The sequence below is a fragment of the Neoarius graeffei genome, chromosome 28, assembly GCF_027579695.1.
Source record: "Neoarius graeffei isolate fNeoGra1 chromosome 28, fNeoGra1.pri, whole genome shotgun sequence".
Classification (NCBI taxonomy): domain Eukaryota; kingdom Metazoa; phylum Chordata; class Actinopteri; order Siluriformes; family Ariidae; genus Neoarius; species Neoarius graeffei.
This window is the reverse complement of record NC_083596.1, coordinates 25,212,070-25,233,962: the sequence shown is the minus strand read 5'-3', so window position 1 is coordinate 25,233,962 and position 21,893 is coordinate 25,212,070. Positions and strand designations below refer to the sequence as shown.

Below are 21,893 nucleotides of genomic sequence, written 5' to 3'. Positions count from 1 at the left end.
TACCCCGGCACGAACAAGATGCTTTCCACAAAGCAGCAGCCAGGTCAGTGCAATATATACATCACGTTTGCCAGGAGCAAGTGCCACAGCGGACATTCCGCCCTCGATTACAGACAGAGTGACTGATTTAAAAATCCGACTGTGTGCCTTGATTGCGGAACATGACTTGTCGTTCACGGTAGCTCAACCACTTGTAGCCCTGAGACTGGAATGCTATTAAATCAAATATTCTCTTAAAATATTTTATTGCTGCCTGGAGGCGCGTACACATTCAGCAGGGTCACATTCTTGTCATCTAATCTGCCCTTTACCATAATAAACCTGCCCTCCTTGTCCTTAATCTCTACCTGGAATTCAAAATGAACCTTATTTGGCATCAAAATAGCCACGCCCCTCTTGCGTCCTGTTTTAAAGGATGAGTAAGCGTCTAATGCCCATTTTCTTTCTTTTCATGTTCTTGGTCTGTTAGATGGGTTTTTCATCTCATTATCTGTAGCCGCTTTATCCTGTTCTGCAGGGTCGCAGGCAAGCTGGAGCCTATCCCAGCTGACTACGGGCGAAAGGCGGGGTACACCCTGGACAAGTCGCCAGGTCATCACAGGGCTTAGACGGGTTTCTTGCCAGAATATAATTTGTGCTTTTTTTCCCTTTTTATTTTGGAGATCACTTTACTTCTCTTGACAGGAGTTGATAAACCATTGACATTTAGAGTGATGACTTTAAATTCTTTGTTACTCAGTTATAGACCAACCTTCTAAACGCTCACTCGCTTCCCCTGAGAACAGCAGGTAAAAACCATAAACAGTAACCATCATAATAGAATGTGAGAACAAACAAAGTGGTCTTCCAAGGAAGAGGTTATCTTTAGTCCTCTAGTATAGGGGGATGTTTCAACCACTAAGTTGCAGGGCCCCCTCTGGTTGTTTGTGTGGGTGGCTGCCATTCAGTACTACAGACTGACTGCCTTACCCTGAAGCTTAAGTAATATAAAAGACTTGGCATATGAAAATCAAGGAGTGTACTGTATTATAATAAGGAACACTGCATGTAAACAAAACAAAACATTTAAGGGGTAAAGTGAGTCCAAGCCAATAATATTACTGGTTTCATCAAAGTGGCATTTAGTGGGTCACTGTTTGGAGGAGACCACAGAGTGGAAGTTATTCAGGTGGTCTGGGAGATGTAGCCTACCGTCTTTATCCAATGTCAAATAATAAAGATGAAGACGTCGCCAGGAGTACAGGAAAGCTGGTATTATGATGAAACGATGTGAATTAACAGTCCTCGGCATCGGTTTCAGTCTCATTGAAATCCGCGGAGCTTGTCCTGGATCCTTTGCTGATATTCCCTGCCATCTCTACACCGGGATCGATTTACCTTTTCCCAGTTGAAACGGGGCCGTGACATTTCCCTCGATCTGCCCTCGGGTCTCGGTGGAATCGGGAACCCCTTTGCTCATAGATCATCTCCGGCTTGATCCGCGTCGTCACATGTAACTGTCCCAGAGTCCAGGAAAACGCGCATTTTTGTCATCGGTGTGTGGAACTTGATTTCCCTTCTCTTTCAGCACTTTATTAATCGGCAGATATTCTTTTTTTCCATAACAGCTGTTGCGTAGTCATGGTCAAAACACCTTATTCCCGTCCACCGTGATGGGTTTTTTCCACGCCGCATTGTTCATCTCTTTGAGTATTTCAGGAATCTAACAATCGTTGATCTTGGGGGAGCATTGTCGGCTGGTTTGGGTCCGAGTGCTCTGTGTGCATGCTCATTGCCAAGTTCGTTTGGGCCAGTGCCCTCACCCAGCTCGGTTTGAATGATGTTCTCCATGAAGTGAATCATTGAGGTGCCCGTAGATCCGTATGTTATTGCAGCGGGAATGCCCTTCGAGTTCGGTCAGTTTTGATTTTAATTCAAGTTGAGTTCTCTGCATCTGGGTTAAAGTTTTATCCACTTCCATGTTGAATGTTTCAACCTCTCCTACCCGTTGCTCGGCTTCCCCCAGTCTCTGCAATACCACTTCGATTTTGTTCATGGTCTCATGGATTAAAGTTTCCCATCGCTACGACGGATTTCCGTCAACTGGGAGCGCTAAAGATCAATGAGTGATGCAGATCCGAGGAAAAAAGGGGGGTAGGCCTATAGGTCTGACACCGATGTGATTTAGAACGTCAAGCTCCTGTGATTGCCTGTTGTTGAACCCTTTCTTGTGCCATGTTTGAGTATATGTAAAGGAATAAGTTGTTGCGCTAGATAGGCCTAAATAAATAAATGCAGCCTACGCTACTGTCTAGTCCTGGGGAGGCTCGGCATAGGCAGCGAGCCACGGTGCTCTGCTTGAGTTTCGTTTCTATCAGTGGCTCCAGCCCGACTTTGGACGCTCGTAACTCGGCCAGGGGAGGCCCCAGCCTCTCCAAACTTGGCAGCCAGCGACCTCTGCCCTCTCCAATGAACCAGCGGTGCCAGGGCAGGCCAGCCCCGCGCCTCGGGACACGATTCACCCCGAGGCGAGCCGCGGCGCTCCGCATCAGTTTCCTTTTAACGGCGGCTCTACTGATGAAACAATTTGGCTGTCCTACTACTAGGCAACTACTTGCCTACTACTAATACTAGGCCTATTGTAGTAGTAGTAGTAGTAATGATATTTGCCTATTGAAAGGTGATCAGGTGAAAAATCTAAACAGCCCTGTTGAAGCCACAGCAAGATCTATGCTATTAAGCCTTTTGTAGGTTAAACAGGCTTCGGCAGACAATGTTCTGGAAAGGCTGTGTGGTTGTTTTTTTTTTTTTTTTTTTTTTTTTTTGGGTTTGATTAGCCTACGATTTAATCTTTTAAACATTATGGTTTCAGCAGTTTGCTTAAACATTGGAGGCTGCAGAGTCAGGCTGCAAGATTTCCCGACACTTGTTTAAGATGCCAAACTTCATAGTAAGGAGAAAATAATTCCACAGTATTTAGTGCCTCGTCAGTCTCAAAAATTAATAGTGAAGGACCAACGCGAATTAAGTCCCAAAAAAACATCTCGTAGGCCTATATTTTACATTTTCAAAAAAGTCCGGAATTGGAAGTCAGTCAGTGGAGCGTAATGAAGTGTCTCATTCACTAAGCACAAAAGGTCGGAAAACAGTGCAGAAAACAGCTATTGCTTAAATAGGCTACTAATGTTTTTTACATTAGTAATTTAATGTATGTGACAAATTAATTGATTAAATAGATAAAGAAGCGAATACTCCAAAGCTCAAAATTCAGGAAAGTGGCTCCGGTGTCGCAAGTGCACAAGAACAGTTATTTGAAAGTTAACCTGATGAATTTGTGCGTGCGCGTGCGATTTCATGAAGAACCGGGACAATTGGCATTCGGTGAAAGATTCACACCTGTGACTCATTATATTCGCGCGCGCCCTCTCGCCCACTGTTGCTTCGTTTTCCCGATTTACACGCGTGTCTGAAGATGGAGTTTTCAGAAATCTCCACTCTGCCCAGAGTTTGTGAAAGTAGCTCTTTTCAGTGACTGAAACCTCCGTATAGGTATGAATGAGAGGTGCAACCGAATAAATAAATATGCGTCTTTTTATCCGGCTACATGTAGGCTATCACTGCGCAAAGCCTCTAATGTTGAAATGGTAGTAATATTTTTTAAAATAATAGTAGGCTAATTTCCACATTAATTGGTAAAATGGCCCAAGGGATGTGATGGGGGGGATGGCTGTTTTTATAAGGGGGATGATTTGAGATTTTTATTTCAGAAGGGGGATGCCATCCCCCCCCCAAAAAAAAAAAAACTCGAGTACTGTGTATAAGGCCATATTTCACCTGACATAGGCCCTTCGATTTCCATCACTAGAGTGCGTCAAATTACTTTCGGTTTTGCCAGCATGGACGCGCTTCTTTTAAATTAAGGTATAGATGTGTCAGACATCGACCAAACGGTAAAGAATAAGTGGAGATGGGCTTGGCAAAATGAAATGGGCGATAATGGCAAGCTGCTGTGCCAAGGAAAGAAACAAACAGGCATCAGGTGTTGCCAAACTAGATGCCTTTGGCTTCACTGTGAAGAAGCAGAAAAAGTGAACTTTCACTTTACTTTTCTTGTTTCCTGGCTTTATTTCAACAGATTTTCCTATTTTTCTTTCTGTTCCACTCTTCTGAAAGCATGGTTCAAGTTCAACTGCACTTGCACTTTTCTCTGAATCACTGTTGTGCATTACTAAAGTATTGTTGAAATAAATTTGCACTTTGCGCTGAAAACTTGATGTTTCATCACGAATAGCCAGTAATGACAATGGTAAAGTCTTGCCTTAGCTTTAGTCATTTGTTAAAATTATGTAAATGTACTATAAGTAGGGGCCGAGGGGATAATGGACAACACGGCGTTTAAAATTTGACGCATCGCTGACATGGTAGGGGCCAACGACATGGAGCTTTTTTTTTTTTTTAGTCAGAGATATATATATATATATATATATATATATATATATATATATATATATATATATATATATATATATATATATATATATATAAATAAAAAAATTTTTTTTTTGCTTTAATCCATGTGGTCTCCATCTTCAGATTAATATCCGATCTCTTTCACCAAGTTGTTTTTTAATGTTCTCTTGGATGTTGCACTGGAAGTCCGAGAACTGTTTAGAGATGTTGGTCTCCAGCTCGGATGTAGCATTAGCTATAGCTTTATTTATGGCCTTACGGATGGAAGCTAATGAGACTGTCTCACCTAGCATAGCCTCATTGCCACAACCTGTGCCTTCCATGTCGGTTTCCCTTTTTTTGCTTCTTAACGGCATACTTGGGCCACGTTCATTTCCCCCCCCCCCAGCATTAATTTATGAAATTGAACTCTTACGAGAAAGATCTCCTGTATTCCTTGGGGGTTTGCGGCAGTTCGGTCGGGAGCAAAGTTTTCACGCAGCCATCGCCACCCTCTTCCCACACAATCCAATCAGCATCTTAAATTGGTAAACGTAATTATGAAATGGTAAGTTCTATGAAACCCAGGAGTGAAGTGGATTTGCGTGGTCTTTGGTGTCAGTTTTTCACTTGTGTGTGTTGCAGTGTTGGCTAAGTATGTGAATTTTTAGGTGTATGGAGAAAAGCAGCTTGCCGCTGGTACAGACTAATGACGTTCTTCAGAGCAGTGATCATCGTGCCAGGGTTCTACAAGCTGAACAGGAGAAGGTATGTGCACTCCAGCTCCTGGGGCTTTTTGCCAGTCTACTGTTAACGTCTCACAATCTGTGTACAAACCCTTGAACTAACAAAATATACATGGGGTGTGTTTTATATATAATATATGGGCTGTCAGTCGATTTAAAAAATATTTAATCGCATTATTGTCCGTGGTTAACTCATGATTAACCGTACAGTTTTGTTCAAAATGTACTTTAAAGGGATATTTTTTCCAAGTTTTAGGGGAGTGGACAAATGCTTGCTTTATGCAAATGTATGTGGCCAGGTCAGGAAGGATAAGGCTGGACACAGCAAAAATGATTTTTGTGGGTATCTTATTCCCCCATTGCATTTTTAAAAAATAAAGCGGCATTTAAGTTTTGAGGGTTTAGTACAATTCAGTCTGAACAAAACAATATAGTATTTTCCTCTAGTTCTGTATTTAACTTCCAGCCTCAAGTTGGGCAATAAACTAAACAAATGAGGTGATGTGGACTCTGGACAACAGTCGTGGCTATCTTTTTTTTTTTTTTTTTTTTTTTTTTTTTTTAAATAAAGGGGGGGAAAATACAAAACTGAAATGAAATACTTTTTTGTTAAGCAACACGGATCATAAATATGTTTTCCAGTAAAATGCAATACCTCACTAGCTGATAACTTTATTTATATAGTGCCTTTCAGGGAACCCGAGGATGCTTTACATAGTGTAGTAGTAATACAGTACATTCATGAGCAGATTGTTTTATTCTGAGAAATTTGTGAGCTATGTGAGTGTTTAAAAACAAACTCTCTCGCTCCAGTAGACACACACCTGGACCTTAACACGTTGTCTTTTCTCTCCTCTGGACCATCAAAAGCATATTACAAATACGCGTTTTATGTAACCAGTCAGAAGGCAACAATACAAGTTGATTCTGTACATAAGTGCACATCACTACAACTTGCACTGACTCGCTCATGCTACGTCACTTCCTGATTTCCCAAACTATGGGGGAGGGGGGCACAATGTGCGCAGGGGTGATAGCGTTCCGGCGCCGCGCCGGATTTCCGGCGTACCGTGGCTGGGGGAAAAAAAAAAAAAAAAACCCTAGTTCGCCCATTGTCCTGTGTCATTCTGAGATGCGCAGATGGACAGTAAAGGGAATTCCGAATTCCCTTTACTGTCCATCTGCGCATCTCAGAATGACACAGGACAATGGGCGAACTAGGGTTTTTTTTTTTTTTTTTTTTTTCCCCCAGCCACGGTACGCCGGAAATCCGGCGCGGCGCCGGAACGCTATCACCCCTGGCATGCGTTAATCGCGCATCAAAAAAAAGTGCTGTTAAGAATTTGTGTTAACGTGTTATTGTGTTACACACACCCCACCACAGGGAACCCAGTCATAAGTGCAAGGCAACGTATCTCAAACACTTCATCACTGGGCAACAATTTTGTATCTTTATTTACATAAGAGAGGTGGATTTTTATCCAGCACTTATTTTTAATTTGCTCTTTAAAAAAAAAATGTGGGATCATTTACGAAAACGGCAGAGTCTGAGGGGTGCATGTGTTTTTGTTCTTGAACACGAGTATAGCATCAAACATGGAGCACTGTGAAAACTAAAGAAAACAATAACGTAACGTGGTTGTAAACAAATACCCAATTTTACAGAGTTGTTTAGACTATGCTCTGATTACACACCTTGCTCAGCTCAGCCAAGGGTACAAACCTCTACAAGTTAACCAAACGTGCACAATTGGCCTTTGTGCTCAAAGTCTTGTACTAAACTACAGTTCAAACAATGCACTGAACACGAAATGTACATGTCAGGATGACCGACAGCAGAGCTTTGTGACGTGCTAAACCTCTGATGGAGACGCATGGTGAATATAAATACAGCTTCCTGGGCTGACTACTCAGCCTGCAACATGAATGAGTGATGGTTCTGGTGGCATCTTGCACGTTTTACTCATTGGGAGCCCCACTTTTAAGCAGCACACATACAGCGGGGGGAAAATAAGTATTGAACGTGTCAGCGTTTTCTCAGTAAATCTATTTCTGATGGGGCTATTGACATGAAATTTTCACCAGATGTCAGGAACAACCCAAGTAATTCACACACACATCAAAACGCATGCCCATAAATTGAGTGTAATAAAGTGGAATGACGCAGGGAATAAGTATTGAACACATGAAGAAAAGGAGGTGCAAAAAGGCATAGAAAGCCAAGAAACCAGCTGAAATCTCAGTATTTAGAAAGCAATCCTGCCCCCTATCGGTGTAAATTAATATCAGCTGGTTTAGTCCTAATTGATGGCCTATAAAAAGGTTTCTCATTACCAAGGTGTCACACAAGAAGCATCTCATGATGGGCAAGAGCGCACAGAGCTCTGGAAAAAATTAAGAAACCACTACAAAATTCAACTTCTCTGGTTTTACTATTTATTGTTAGTGTATCTGGGTATATCCTAACCACAAACCATGTCTTTTGAAGAAGTCCAGATGCTGCTGAGGGATGGGAACACTGCTTTCAGGTCTGGTGATGGGGTACAGTATAGTGCTGTCGGAGCCAACTTGAGAAAAGGCATCAAAGCCGCCAAGGCAGCTTATAAGATGATTGAGGATCACTTCTATAGTCACAGTATGTGGCAGGTATGGTAGGGAGTTCAACATGTGGGTTTAAAAGCTACTTGCCCCCTGTTTTGCGAGTACGATTTTTCTTAGGAAAACCATAGAATAGTTGTGACTTGCAACATAAAATGATCACACTGAGTTATGGTGCAGATTTGTGGCCTAGCATTAGCTACATGTTGGCGTACACCCCCGACAGATGTTTTTAACCCTTTGATGCAAAACATGGGTCAAAAGTGACCTGGCTGAGTTTTCATCTTCTATATCTTTGCAATAAATTTAATTCCATCATTCAGTATTCAAGGTATTCCTCAATTAACTTGTTTTTGATCATCATGCATCCTTCATTTTATTTTTTCCTTTCTTACTTTTTGAATACAAACCCTTTTTGTATCACTACCCTTCTAATGCACAACATGGGTCAAAAACGACCTGCATTCATTTTCCAGGTTATTTCATGTATGGCTGAGTGTTTCTATGATATACTTTTGAAATAAATTCATTTTGTCATTTACTTTTCCAAATATGCAGTAAATATCTTGTTTAGCACATTTTATTTTTCCTTTCTTAAGTTATGAACAGGCGGCACGGTGGTGTAGTGGTTAGCGCTGTCGCCTCACAGCAAGAAGGTCCTGGGTTCGAGCCCCGGGGCCGGCGAGGGCCTTTCTGTGCGGAGTTTGCATGTTCTCCCCGTGTCCGCGTGGGTTTCCTCCGGGTGCTCCGGTTTCCCCCACAGTCCAAAGACATGCAGGTTAGGTTAACTGGTGACTCTAAATTGACCGTAGGTGTGAATGTGAGTGTGAATGGTTGTCTGTGTCAGCCCTGTGATGACCTGGCGACTTGTCCAGGGTGTACCCCGCCTTTCGCCCGTAGTCAGCTGGGATAGGCTCCAGTTTGCCTGCGACCCTGTAGAAGGATAAAGCGGCTAGAGATAATGTGATGTGTGATGTGAAGTTATGAACAAGCACAGCTTTTGTAATTCTACATCAAGTTTACACACGGGTCAGAAACAACCCGCATGCATTTACTACAGCGTTTGGTGGGAACTGTGAATTGTGCTTGTCAGACATTTCACAGCTCAGTACAGCGTCCTTTGCCCATCTCATACATGGAAGTAATGTTTTTCAATTGTTCTAACATTACCTTAGAAAAAAATTGTTTAGGTTACCTTGAGAGTGAGTCGATTACTTGTCAGAAAGTTACACGTAATTACTATTAGCTACCGAGCTGTTGACATTCTACTTTAGTTAACTAATTTTATTGTAGTTGGCTTAGCTAACTACATAGTTAATAAATAAATAACTGGTCCCATTCACTGCTCAAGTAATTACTTGAAACAAATTATAGTATTAAGACATTTAATTTTAAATCACACTTAGATGACCCGTGTGTGTGTGTGTGTGTGTGTGTGTATATATATATATATATATATATATATATATATATATATATATATATATATATATAAAAATTATTTTTATGTGTGTATATATATTTTATATAGTATTTTTGCTCATAAAGTAGGAAATAAAAAATTAAATTAATGATTTGTGGTAATTAAAAAGATATTTAAAGAATACTTGGAATATTCAATCATAAAATAAATTGATTTCAAAAGAGAGAGCAAAGAAACTCGGTCAGCATGAAATAACCTGGAAAATGAATGCGGGTCATTTTTGACCCGGGGTGTGCATTAGAAGGGGTGTGCATATGTTTTGCATCAAAGGATTAAAAAAAAAAATCTACAAAAGCAAGAAAACCTCCTTTGTGTAAAGACTTCCCCCTGGACATCAGCTTTTGGGGACCGAGTGCTGCCAAAGCATTTACTCTCAAAGGACTCCGACCTGAACTGGGTGGTATTACTGCCCCTCCATGTCTTGACAACTCCAGACATCTAGTTATGCAGCTATTTACACGCTCATACAGTGATGCTTATTATTGTTAAAACAATACCTGAAGTGTTATTTGTAAAATATCTTGCTCTAGACTTACAAACGATATTGTAAGATTTTAATTTTACCTAATCGTGGATGGTACAATAATTATAAAGGCTAACAGAATCAGCACATTTCCAGTCGTAGCCAGTCATACAGTAACTATAATCACCCTTGTAAAAATAATTTCAGTAAATGGTTAATGTTCAGTTCCCTCTTCATTTATTCTCTATTCAAAAAGCAAAACTGTCGCACAGGTTGGTGTTACAATTTTATCCAAAGGAGTTTTTCCTGCCTTAGTCAACTTTATTTCCATTTCACCTGTGTGCAGCTGTTGTAAAGTTGTCTGTGTAGAACACTCTCAAACTGGGGGTTCATTACTACACACTGACTCCATGGGGACATTTTGCACAGGACTGTGTTCCTCTGATAACAGAAACCAAGCTTCATCTCTCTCTGCTTTTAGTCTGTTCTGTTCTTTCAGGATATATTGCGCATGTTGCTCCTTGTTGAAGGGTTTTTTTTTTTTTTAAATGCCAGAGTTGTTTGAAACTGGTCTGGGTTTTCTGTCAAATATGGAAGCGGCTTCACCTTTTAAGAAAATCAAACCCTTTCATGAAGTTAACTCGAATGCGAGCAGAAAAAATAAAACGAGATTCTTAAGCGCAAACTTCCATCCTCACTTTCGACTTTCTAGTTTTGTAAAATGCATTTTAAGTACAATCGTGAATTTCTCTGGAGTTTTCAGGCTGAGTTCCTCTCTTCGTATTCTTTAACCACTCATTTCCTCGTTGTTGACGCAGTTGGTTCTATTTAACATTTTTCCTGATAGTGGGGAGACGGTAATGCCTTATCTATTTATTTGAACAAGCAAAAACGGCACAAAAATTAACCATATTGAAGACAGATTAAGCCTTACTTGCATGAAAGACTGTCTGTCTGACCTCAGCTGTAATTATCACGTGATGCGTGACGTCATGCACAAGGGGTCTGTAAACAGTACATGTACCATACTACAACAGCGGGGGTATATAAAATGACTTGCAAAGCAGTACATGAAGCAGAGACTAAGAAAACAGCTAAGACATCATGGCGGATACGTAGTGAGGGACGCTTTTAGGAACTGAAAGATCAAAGCCTAATTTTTTTTCCTCATCTCTAGCCGCTTTATCCTTCTACAGGGTTGCAGGCAAGCTGGAGCCTATCCCAGCTGACTACGGGCGAAAGGCGGGGTACACCCTGGACAAGTCGCCAGGTCATCACAGGGCTGACACAGACAACCATTCACACTCACATTCACACCTACGCTCAATTTAGAGGCACCAGTTAACCTAACCTGCATGTCTTTGGACTGGGGGAAACCGGAGGACCCGGAGGAAACCCACGCGGAAACAGGGAGAACATGCAAACTCCGCACAGAAAGGCCCTCGCCGGCCACGGGGCTCGGACCCGGACCTTCTTGCTGTGAGGTGCCCGCACTAACCACTACACCACCGTGCTGCCCCAAAATGTATTATTTGGGTTTGTTTATGAAAGAGAACTGGAAAATTTTTTTATTTTTATTTTTTTTTTGGATTTTGAGAAATGGAGCACTTTTTTTATTTCTGCAAATGATCAATTTATACAAAACGTCTGACAATCACTTCTACTTAGAATCTAAACTAACTGGCGAAATAACGGTAGGAATTCATGAAAAATGCTGTAGTTCTTAAATCCCCCCCCCCCTTTTTTTTTGGGGGGGGGGTGTTTTCAAAAAATTTATTGTTCTAGGTTGGTTCAACTCTTGCTCTGGGTTGGAGTGTGGAACAGGAGATATTGGGGGGGGGGGGGACTATATATTCTTTTATTTGGCTGCTTGTTTCTTTTAGATACTTAAGTGATAAATCTGACTTGATGCGTTGCTGCTTGTGCGCGCGTGCACACAGTGTATGAGCTGATGTCCTGGTAGTAGAGTAGCTAATCGGAGTGTGAGTGCTTATATTCAGTGAATGTGGATGGAATAAATCCCCCCCCCCCCCCCCCCCCCCCCCCCCCGCCCCCGCCCTTGCTCTGGTTTTAGAAACCCAAAAACACTTGCTGCATCCCAGCACTGTGTGGTTACAATATGTTCTTTAAAACGTGGGACTGGTTTGAAAGAATCACCACTGAACAATTTAGATGCTTCATCTTGAAATATTCAAGAGGATAAACTACTGAGCAGTTTTGTTTCCCCTCTCAGGTGCATTTGGCTGAAGAGTTGGACACGTCCTCTTATGTGTGTAAGCTGCGGCAGCAGGCAGATGGTCTCCAGCAGAGGGTGACAAAGCTGCAAGCTGAGCTCAGTGCCGTCCTGCAGGAAAGCCAGAGCCGCTGTGATCTGATCACTTCTCTGGAGTCTCAGTTGGAAGGTAGAGGTCAACATTTGTCTTGTGATTGTTTAGTAATTAAAACTGATTGGAATAAAATCTGTTACAGTGTGACATTTAAATGATCTGAGGCTAATATGGAAATTATGCTTAATTTCCAACAAACCGGTTTGACTGCTCAGTAACAGCTGAATGAAAATGTTATACTATCTCAAAGATCCCCTTTCCCTCCCTCCCTTAATGGTTAACTTTTCATTTTTAAATGCATAGTTCCTTAAACAAATTGGGCACGTGGTTCCCCCCCCCCCCCCCCCCCCCCCCCTCTCCAGTTTTAAGTTGTAGATTTTGCTCTAGAATTGGAATTGGTGTGAAATATTATGTACAGAGTTGAAGAGCGAGGTTGCACAGTCTCGGCAGCAGTGGAGAGGAGAGAAGCAGAAGTGCAGAAAGATGGAATGGACAGTGACAAACATGGAGGAGGAGATCCAAGACCTGAAAGCAGAGAACGAGAACCTTCACCAGGTGTGTGTGGAAGAGCATGAGTGCACCCCTAAATGTATGAAAAATTCAGTGTGACAATCATAAGTCTCTGCTCAGAGCGTTCAAAAGAATACTACTGTAGCTATGCAGTTTGATGAAGGAAAGAGCAGAGATTATTGAAAACTTTAAAGGGGTACCAAATATAATATATACAGTTGCTGATGTGACAAAGTAACGTATTAAGTATTCTATCAAATTTATATACTAGAAAACAACGAAATATCTTGGTAATTGTAAATATAATACTTTATATGCTAAACCGCACAAGAGTCGCCATTTTTAAAAGACCGTGACGTCAGCGCTACCCACTGCACTAGCGGAACTCTCCGAAATAGAGGAGATAAGCGTGTAATCATGGCGTCGGGCGCATCAAGTGAAAGCGACAGCTCTGTCGAATCATACGAAGAGATCCCGCAAGACACACTGCAAGCAGGCTATGGCTTAGAAGGGTACCAGTTTGAACCTAGGAGAGGTACTCTCGACTCCGGTGATGAAATAAGAGAAGAAAGCTTGGATGACGGCGAGGATGAGACCAGGCCCGGCGCCAGGAACAGTTTACTAAGGGGGCAATTAGAAATCGCAAGGGGGCAAATATTTTTCATAGTGTGTAGTAGTGATGGCGGTCTGACAACGTGTTTCAAACAATTAACTGCGCCAACCACAAAACCATTGCCCCAAAGGTTGCTTTAGTCTGGGAAAATCATGACTTATTACCAGGGCAGTTGCGCTTTATCAACACCCGTGCCCACCTGTTAACCCTCCCCTCCAATTTTCTCTCAGACACACGTTACAACCGGAAAGATGCCAAACATAAAACAACACACACAAACCTACAGGCAAGTCCTTTACATTTAAAATACATACAAATGGCTCCGTGGCATGAAAACAAAACATCAATGCGAGTCTAAGGTACTTGGCTCGGCGGCCAAAATCATAATTTAAAAAAATCAACAGACCCCGCGGCTGCACCAGTAATAGCCTTCCTGACTTGCACCAAGTCAACGCTAACCACTTAATCCGCGACCCCAGTTTAGGCGTGTAGGGGACAAAACACTCTGAAGTGATGAATTTTCACCCCCCGCTGCATGGGGGGGTGACGTCAACGAGACACATTCTTACGCTATTTGCGCACAAAGCGGACCATATATGAACACATACACCAACATAAACGGAGATAAATTTAGCCTACAAAGAAAGAAAATGGATTCACAATATTGTGATTGAATTCGTTTAATTCGGTGGGGGGAAAGACTACTCCCGTAAACTGACTGCATATTGCAGAGACAGTGCACTTGTAAGTGTAGACTACATGTAAAACCCCCGCCCGCACGACCCCTCCCCTTGTCCTTGTCACAGGTCTGTGCGCGCGCGGCTGTGTCAGCATTTCACACTTACACCCACAATAACAATTAAGAAACCAATTAAGTGATCTGAGTCTCCGTTGAGGGGGGCGGGGCTGGATGAGACTGATGCTGACCATGGGCATGGCGAGCGTGGGGCAGAGCGTCTGCGTGCAGGTGACATGGCGTGGTGCTCGTGCAGAAAATGTAACGTGGAGTTGCTCACGAGTCCAGCAGAATTTATTTGCTGCAATGAGATAGGCGCCACCCGTGGACTTGCGAAATCGTCACGAGGCAGAAACGGGTATTTCACACGTGCTATTCCCAACCTCAATGAGCCAACACAACTGGGCACATACATGCGTCATGAGTGTTACGCAGAGAAAATGAACGTGCATTCTGATTGGATAAAATTAATATCATGGCGGGCTGTTCAAACTGCGGAAATAGTTTGCTCGAGCTACTTTCAAAACACTAACTTTCCAACCTTAGAACAAAAAACTTTTGTAAGTCTTGAATAAGGTTCGTTAATGTGTGTTTTTATTGTTATATTTACTCTATATTTTGCCCTCTGTTCCCCTTTTAAGGTGATCACAAGGCTTTCAGTAACTTAAACTACAGATCTCTCGATTTCAAATTGGATATGGCCCCAAAAAAATGGATTGAAGTGGAGACTGCTAACTAAATGTATCCTATTTATCCTGGCAAAGCAGGGTTGTTTGTGGGGTTTTATCTATCAATCTTTCGCAATAATGAAGCAGATCTGCAGGTTATAACATGCTGCTTACAGTGTAACTATTTTATGCCATACCACTAAGTCATGAAAATACCATAAACCGAATTGTGCCATTTCATATTAAGGAAAGGTTGATTTTTGTTGTGTGCCCACCAGCTGCTGTCGGACAGGAAGAGGAAGTGGCAGCAGGAACGGGAGCGCTTTCTGTTGGAGCAGGAGGAGCAGCGTAGCAGCAGTGAACAGGAACAGCAGCAGCTCCTTGACCAGCTCAGAAAAGCCCGAGTCCATGCTGGAATGCATAACCGACCACAGGTGCAGTGTACCTGTCCCTACTGGGGGTGTGTGCATGTTCTGTCCTGTGGAGAGTAGTACAGGTCACTAATCAGCGCACACTGTAGTGTGCAACGCACACACGGTGCATGTTTAATTTGGCTGTGTGTCCCTCTTGAATATTTGTGGGGGTCCCCCCCCCTTCCCATTTACTCTGGAGTTGGTGTGTAAGGGTGTTTTTAAATTGTATTTTTATTTTTTTTGACATGGTTATACATTCTAAGCATGCGTTCCACTGATACTGAAGCAGCATTTAAATCTAGAACACCACTTATTAAAATAACTAGACAACACTAACCTTGGCTGTCATATTTGATCAAAGCGGTACTTGCGCAAACTGTACACTAGAAGACTTTGAAAGACTTTTTAAAAGACTAAAGTCTGACACCGGGTCACATGACCGGCTCACAATGTGTCGTCAGTCAGTTATGCCGGCCTTGTGCCAAATTACTTTTAAAGCAGTTATCTATGATTGTGCGAAGAATAGGGATCTTACAGGGTCACTGTTTGCATGAGCCAAGTCTCATCTCATTATCTCTAGCCGCTTTATCCTGTTCTACAGGGTCGCAGGCAAGCTGGAGCCTATCCCAGCTGACTACGGGCGAAAGGCGGGGTACACCCTGGACAAGTCGCCAGGTCATCACAGGGCTGACACATAGACACAGACAACCATTCACACTCACATTCACACCTACGGTCAATTTAGAGTCACCAGTTAACCTAACCTGCATGTCTTTGGACTGTGGGGGAAACCGGAGCACCCGGAGGAAACCCACGCGGACACGGGGAGAACATGCAAACTCCACACAGAAAGGCCCTCGCCGGCCACGGGGCTCAAACCCGGACCTTCTTGCTGTGAGGCGACAGCGCTAACCACTACACCACCATGCCGCCCTGAGCCAAGACTAAAAAGATTAAACACGGTTCATTTTATCAAAGTCTAGACAGGGGGGGGGGGGACTGTCTTAAGATGGCTATCTTAAGCACCTTGGACCAAACAATGGTGATGAAGTGAACGCACCACAACTCTCGCAAAACTTTCATGGTTTAATTCCGACATTAGAAATGTAGTCTGATGAAATTGCTTAGTCATTTGGTGTACTTTAGAATAGAAGTTAGTCATTACGTGTATTCTAAAGTTCTTTAAACAAAGTAACGTGAAGTCCTGAGTCCCTTATCAATAGAAAATATTAGCGTTCTTACCTGTGCAGTCAAGAGAACAAGGAAACATGTAATTGTTACCTTCAAATGTTAGTTTGCCTCCATTTTTTGGGGAAAAACTTAATTCTCCCAATGCCACTCAAACAAGAATTTTATCCTCTTCAAGATGGCCACACTGTTGGACACATCTGGCTCAATGAGACCTTATTTCTATTTTATTAAATATCTTTTGGGTCAAGAGTCCAGCCCAGGACACAGTCACCCAGTCATTTCAGCTATATTCAAATAACTGTTATTCCACAAAACTGAGTCGTACATGAGCTGATAGCCGACGAGGTGCATAGTATCAAGTTGGCTATAAGTCATGTACAACGAGTTTGAGTGGAATAACTGTTTTATTCGACCCATATTCACTGGGTTTTGAGAAACGGATCTTTTTTTTTTTTTCAAAATTGGACTTCTAAAAAAATACCACACTTCTGCTTAGAATGTAAACAAATCAGCAAAATGACAAATAGCATTTTTCACAAATTGCTACAGTAAGAATAAATGTGTTCCTATCAAATACTTTTACTCCATATTTTTGTTGCTTGTATTTTTTTTTTTTTTTTTTTTTTGAGTCTAGTTCTTGTCCTTGGTTGGTTCAGCAACACTTTTTTCTTCCCCCTTTCCTTTCTACTCGCAGTATATGAGCTGATCGCATCGTAGTAGAGTAGCCAATCAGAGCATGTGATTTTATTCATATCCGGTGAATGTGGATAGTAATGTATACCAGTAGCTAAGGAGTTGCATACAGGATTTGGCGTAATTTAAATGCATGGTTATGTATACTAATCATGTTTTGATATGCTGTTTGTATATGTAGATCAAGCAGCTTTGTTTTATTCTGTGTGGGTTTCTGTTCAGCTTGAGCTGGAGTGGCAGGAGAGGTGTGATACAGCCCTGAAGGAGCAGAAAGTAAAACTCGAAGAAGTGATTACTCAGCTACAGAAACAGGTACCATGATGGGTCACCCATGGCCAAATGTGTGTGCCCATTGATCACCCCCTTGATTTTATTAATTTTTCTTTCTGCTTTATAGAATTCAAAATTACAGGAGGAATTGGAGAGAGAAAGGCAGCAAATTGAGACCCAGCTGGCTGAACAGGTGAGGTCTGGTCATGGTTTGTCTGCACAACAGTGTTATCCTAGATCACTAGCTGTATAACCAACTGTGAGCCAGTCATGGGTAAATAAAGCAGCAGAGCACTGCACCCCCCCCCCCCCCCCCCCCCCCCCCCCCTATATTCACAAGGCCATATGCAACACTTCTGAAACCTGTTATTCAGTGCCACACATTTATGTACTGTATATATTCAACTCCTAAAGCCTTTCATGTGTGTGATGTCTTGTTACAGGTGAAATGGGTGATGAATGGGCTGTTCCGCTTTCTGAGGGCAGAGTTTGATCTGCAGGAGTCTTATTCTGGTGAATCTGTCCTGAAGACAGTCCTCAGTACCATCAAGGTAGTGTCCAGCTATTCAGAGACGGTGCATGTCAACTTAACTACTCGTGGATGCAAACGGCACGCCTTTTGGCGGATGCCGCCTTTTTCACGGCTGTCTGGGGGACTTGTGTGAATCGTGCAGATCCGATGAGGGGTTTTTTTTGGGGGGGGGGGGGGCATTGGAATGTCTGAAATTATAATTTATAAGACGGAATGACACATTAGGACTACGTAAACATTACACAATGCAAATGGTAGAAATTATGATTAGGAGATCAAATATGGTTAACCTTACCTCTCTTGCAAAAAGACCAGGCGCGACAAAATTCCGTTACGTTGGACTGATGGAAATCCTTGCGCGTGCAGTGAAGTGCAGCCAGCAGCAGATAATGGCACGCAGCCAATTGGCTTTACGTGCGCAGCTTTCTGATTTACTGTTTTCTCGTACTTCCTATGTTTCATGGACTGTAACGGCATTTGCTTATTTAGTAATTTTAATACAGAATTTACTTTGATGAAATTATAATCAGACACTCCAACGCCCCCCCCCCCCCCCCCCCCAAAAAAAAGAAACTCATCGGATCTGCACGTTTCACAAGTCCCCCAGACAGCTGTGAAAAAGGCGGCATCCGCCAAAAGGCGCGCCGTTTGCATCCACGACTACTGACTTGCATTTATTAGCAGACACTTGGACACTAATTAATTGTCAAATGATTTACAGTTAAGACGATACAATTCAGTTGAGCAGCTAAACCAGCAACTGAATCAAGTCATTTGACTCATTCAGCAGATTGTCAGATCTGATTCTTTCTCGCTCATAAGCCGCTTCGAATAAATGTCTGCCAAATAATGGAAATATCAGTATAGAATGATAAATTCTACACATTTCTTTCCATGTCTTTATAGCCATGTGCAGTGTCTAGTGCTGACGGGGTTATAAATAAAAGGCACATGTACTGCCATGGATTTTTTTTTTTTTTTTTAAATTTTGTGCTGCTGGTTTAGATAACAGGCGTGCAAACGGCGCGCTTTTCAGCGCATTCCGCTTTTTCCCTGGTATTTTGGGTGACTTATATAATTCGTGCAGATCCGAAGAGTTTTTTTTGGGGGGGGGGTTTGCTCTCTGGTAATCCACTCTGGTAGTAATGATAGACCCGAGTACTGTGCAGACCATACAACGTTTGGTTCCCCCTGGTGGATATATGGAACCATTGACAGCAGAGATAGTAAGATTGACAGTGTAGCTGCTGGCTGCTATTATAATATTCAACAGCGTTCCGTTACTAGCTGCTACACTGTCAGTGGATGGAACCGATGGCTGGGCAATCTGGTTGCTAAGGAATGTGACTCCCAGGCTTTTCCTCAGATCGGTGTGTTCATTTATCAACTTGCTGAATTTCATCTACTAGTGTGTATTTCTTTGGAGCCTCGGTGACTGGGAGTAAACGATCAGCGTTGAAGTGGAAGTCATTTACTCGTCTACAATCAAAGCGTAAGTGTTTAAAAATACTTGTGCATATATATACCCGAGCTTGAGGATGACATGGATTACCCCCCCCGGCCGGGGGTGAGAAGGAGGTTTTTTATTTTATATATATGAGTCAAAATTTGCTAATGGGTAATAATGGTGAGACACGTATAAAAAAAAAAAAAATCATCTCCATCCACTATTTTAAACATAAATTGGATATTTTTTGGTTTAAATAAAATAATATTGCTCTAAGAAATATGTTGACAACTTCAGATATCACAAGCTATATTTTCCTAATAAAATCATGAATTAATTTTTTGAAGTTGGTGAATTTTAACCACATACAATGGGCCTGCACATTTTCTAAACACGAAAAAAATCATTTTAAAAAAAGACCCTTATGCACATTACTGTGTCCGTCAACATCAACTTGTGAATAAGAATATTCCAACTAAAAACATTAATATAGAACAATATATGTAATCAATCACTTTAATATAAAAGCGCCAATTGATTTTATAATTAATTCTCGCCTTGGAATCTGCCCGTTTTCAAAATACATCGATGGTAAAATCAAAGGATTGCTGTCTGTCAGAAAATAACGTACACAAGACTGTATCGTATATCTCCGACTGGCATAGCACCGCATGATACACAAACCTCCAGGAAATCCACACTACCACAAGTTTTGATGGCATCATCGCTTTCCGAGAAGATGGAGAAAATGGCCGCCTGAGCAGCATGTGTTTGCAGTCTGTCAGGAAAGCTAACGTGCATATGTAATGCACGCAAGTATAGATTTGTTCTTCACTCACTAAAAATGAACCGTAGCGATCGGGGAACTGGCTGAAATACTTCATAATGGATGTAAACAAAAATTGAATATGAATTTTACTATATAATTTTAGTCTTAGATTTCTCCTGTTACTTAAATATTCATATTCCCCTTTCCCTAGTCAGATCTTAGTGCAATTAGAGTACATTTCAATGAATTCATCTTTGGTAATTTATGTCCGTCAAAAGTAACATGCATAAGTATACTAACCCACGTGTTTAATGTTGTATTGTTCCACAGAGTCCTGTTTCCAATCCTTAATGTTAATAGTAAGTTACTACTGTTATGTTATGAGGATTTCTTCACAATGAATTCTTATGTCGGTTCATAAGTGATAACAGAAAAGTTATCACCTTGGCTCTTGGTCGTGAATCTTTTCACCTGTTTCTTGAATAATTATATTCTCATTTTCTGGAAAGATCTTTGATATTTTCCATTAAGTATTGTAAAAACCTGATTATTTCATTCTTATATGCATGGAGTTTTGTAAAATAAGGAGAAACTAAATACTTAATTTTTTTCCGTCAAAAAATAACATGCATAAGCGTAGATTTGATAACTTCGCAGATGATTTTTTTGAAAATCCAGTGTGATTACTATCTTTTCAATTGTTAATGTTTAATAAAATAAGTTTAATATGATGTAGTTTAATTTTTCAATAAAATATGAATTTTGACATGATTTGTTACATATTACCCATTAGCAGATTTTCATCCATATATAAGTGCTGTCAAGCGATTAAAATATTTAATCGCGATTAATGTCGCGACAGTCATAGTTAACTCGTGATTAATCGCACATTTTTGTCACATAAACCATTGTAATTCTCTTATCAGCATAAAGTGAATGGGCTTGCTTTGTACCAATTTTTTTTTTTTTTTTTATTTATTTATTTTTTTAAATTATTGCAAAGCATAACACGTCTTGACCGCCACCGCAAAGTGAAACCTAAGCCGAGCACCAGTGCAGGGCTAGCAAGAGAACCATGAGTGAAATGATCTACTGTTTGAGTCTACAACTAAAGAGAGATAGGTTACACAGTGACGGTAGGCTTGACATGCTTGATTATAATATAAAGTACACTATTATATTAAGTTTAAGTTGTTCGTTGATAAATATTGCATTGAATCTGATCTTTACTGTTTCAGCTCACTTAACACATTTTGTACTTTTACACTTTCTGCCTGTTGATGCGTCGCGCTGTCCAATCAGAGGCAACGACATTTGCATATTACAGGAAGGATTTCTGGGATAGCACTGAGTTTACAGTTCAGAGGGATCTGGCTTCTTTAGACGCTGTCTTCTTAAAACTGAATAAATATTTAAAAAGAGCCAAATGAGCCAGTCTTTTGAACGGCTCTTTTCAAAGAACGGATCACAAAGATGTGGCTCCCATCAAAGAGCCATAAATCCCATCTCTACTAGCGCGCCCTGCCCGCGCTGGTTCTTGGGGGGGGGCAGAGGACTCTGGCTGTGCGGGGCATTACAGTCTAGCTGCTATCGTTTTTCTAACCAAAGTGTCTCTTCCAAGTTCCTGGCAGTTTCAAAAGCTTATGAAAAACCTACATCATGCCACAGAGCGTTAATCTCGCAATAAAATTATCGCCGTGAAAATTGAGTCAAATTAACGCGTTAATAACATGCCATTTTTGACAGCACTTATATATATATATATATATATATATATATATATATAATATATATATATATATATATATATATATATATATATAAAAATTAACTTGGTCTCTCGTAACCTAGCCTCCTTCATCTAACCATATTAGCCATGACCTATCCTTGGAGTAAAAAATGCCTGAAAAACGTGATGTTATTTGAGGAGTTGCATGATGACTGTATATGTTCTCAACGTAGTGTCTACATGTGTTAATGACTATTGTTTTTTGTTCCTAGATAAT

At 41.3% G+C, this 21,893-nt stretch overlaps 1 protein-coding gene across 1 annotated transcript in view; it reads left to right on the top strand.

Annotated features, from left to right (window-relative positions):
- Positions 1–21,893, top strand: part of fkbp15a (FKBP prolyl isomerase family member 15a) — a 53,409-nt gene that overhangs the window by 29,919 nt on the left and 1,597 nt on the right. The window contains exons 18-24 of the mRNA XM_060912416.1: positions 5,100–5,196; positions 11,952–12,120; positions 12,464–12,600; positions 14,851–15,006; positions 17,092–17,181; positions 17,267–17,332; positions 17,583–17,690. Coding sequence (XP_060768399.1) covers positions 5,100–5,196; positions 11,952–12,120; positions 12,464–12,600; positions 14,851–15,006; positions 17,092–17,181; positions 17,267–17,332; positions 17,583–17,690 — 823 coding nt within the window. The remainder of the gene's footprint in view (positions 1–5,099; positions 5,197–11,951; positions 12,121–12,463; positions 12,601–14,850; positions 15,007–17,091; positions 17,182–17,266; positions 17,333–17,582; positions 17,691–21,893) is intronic.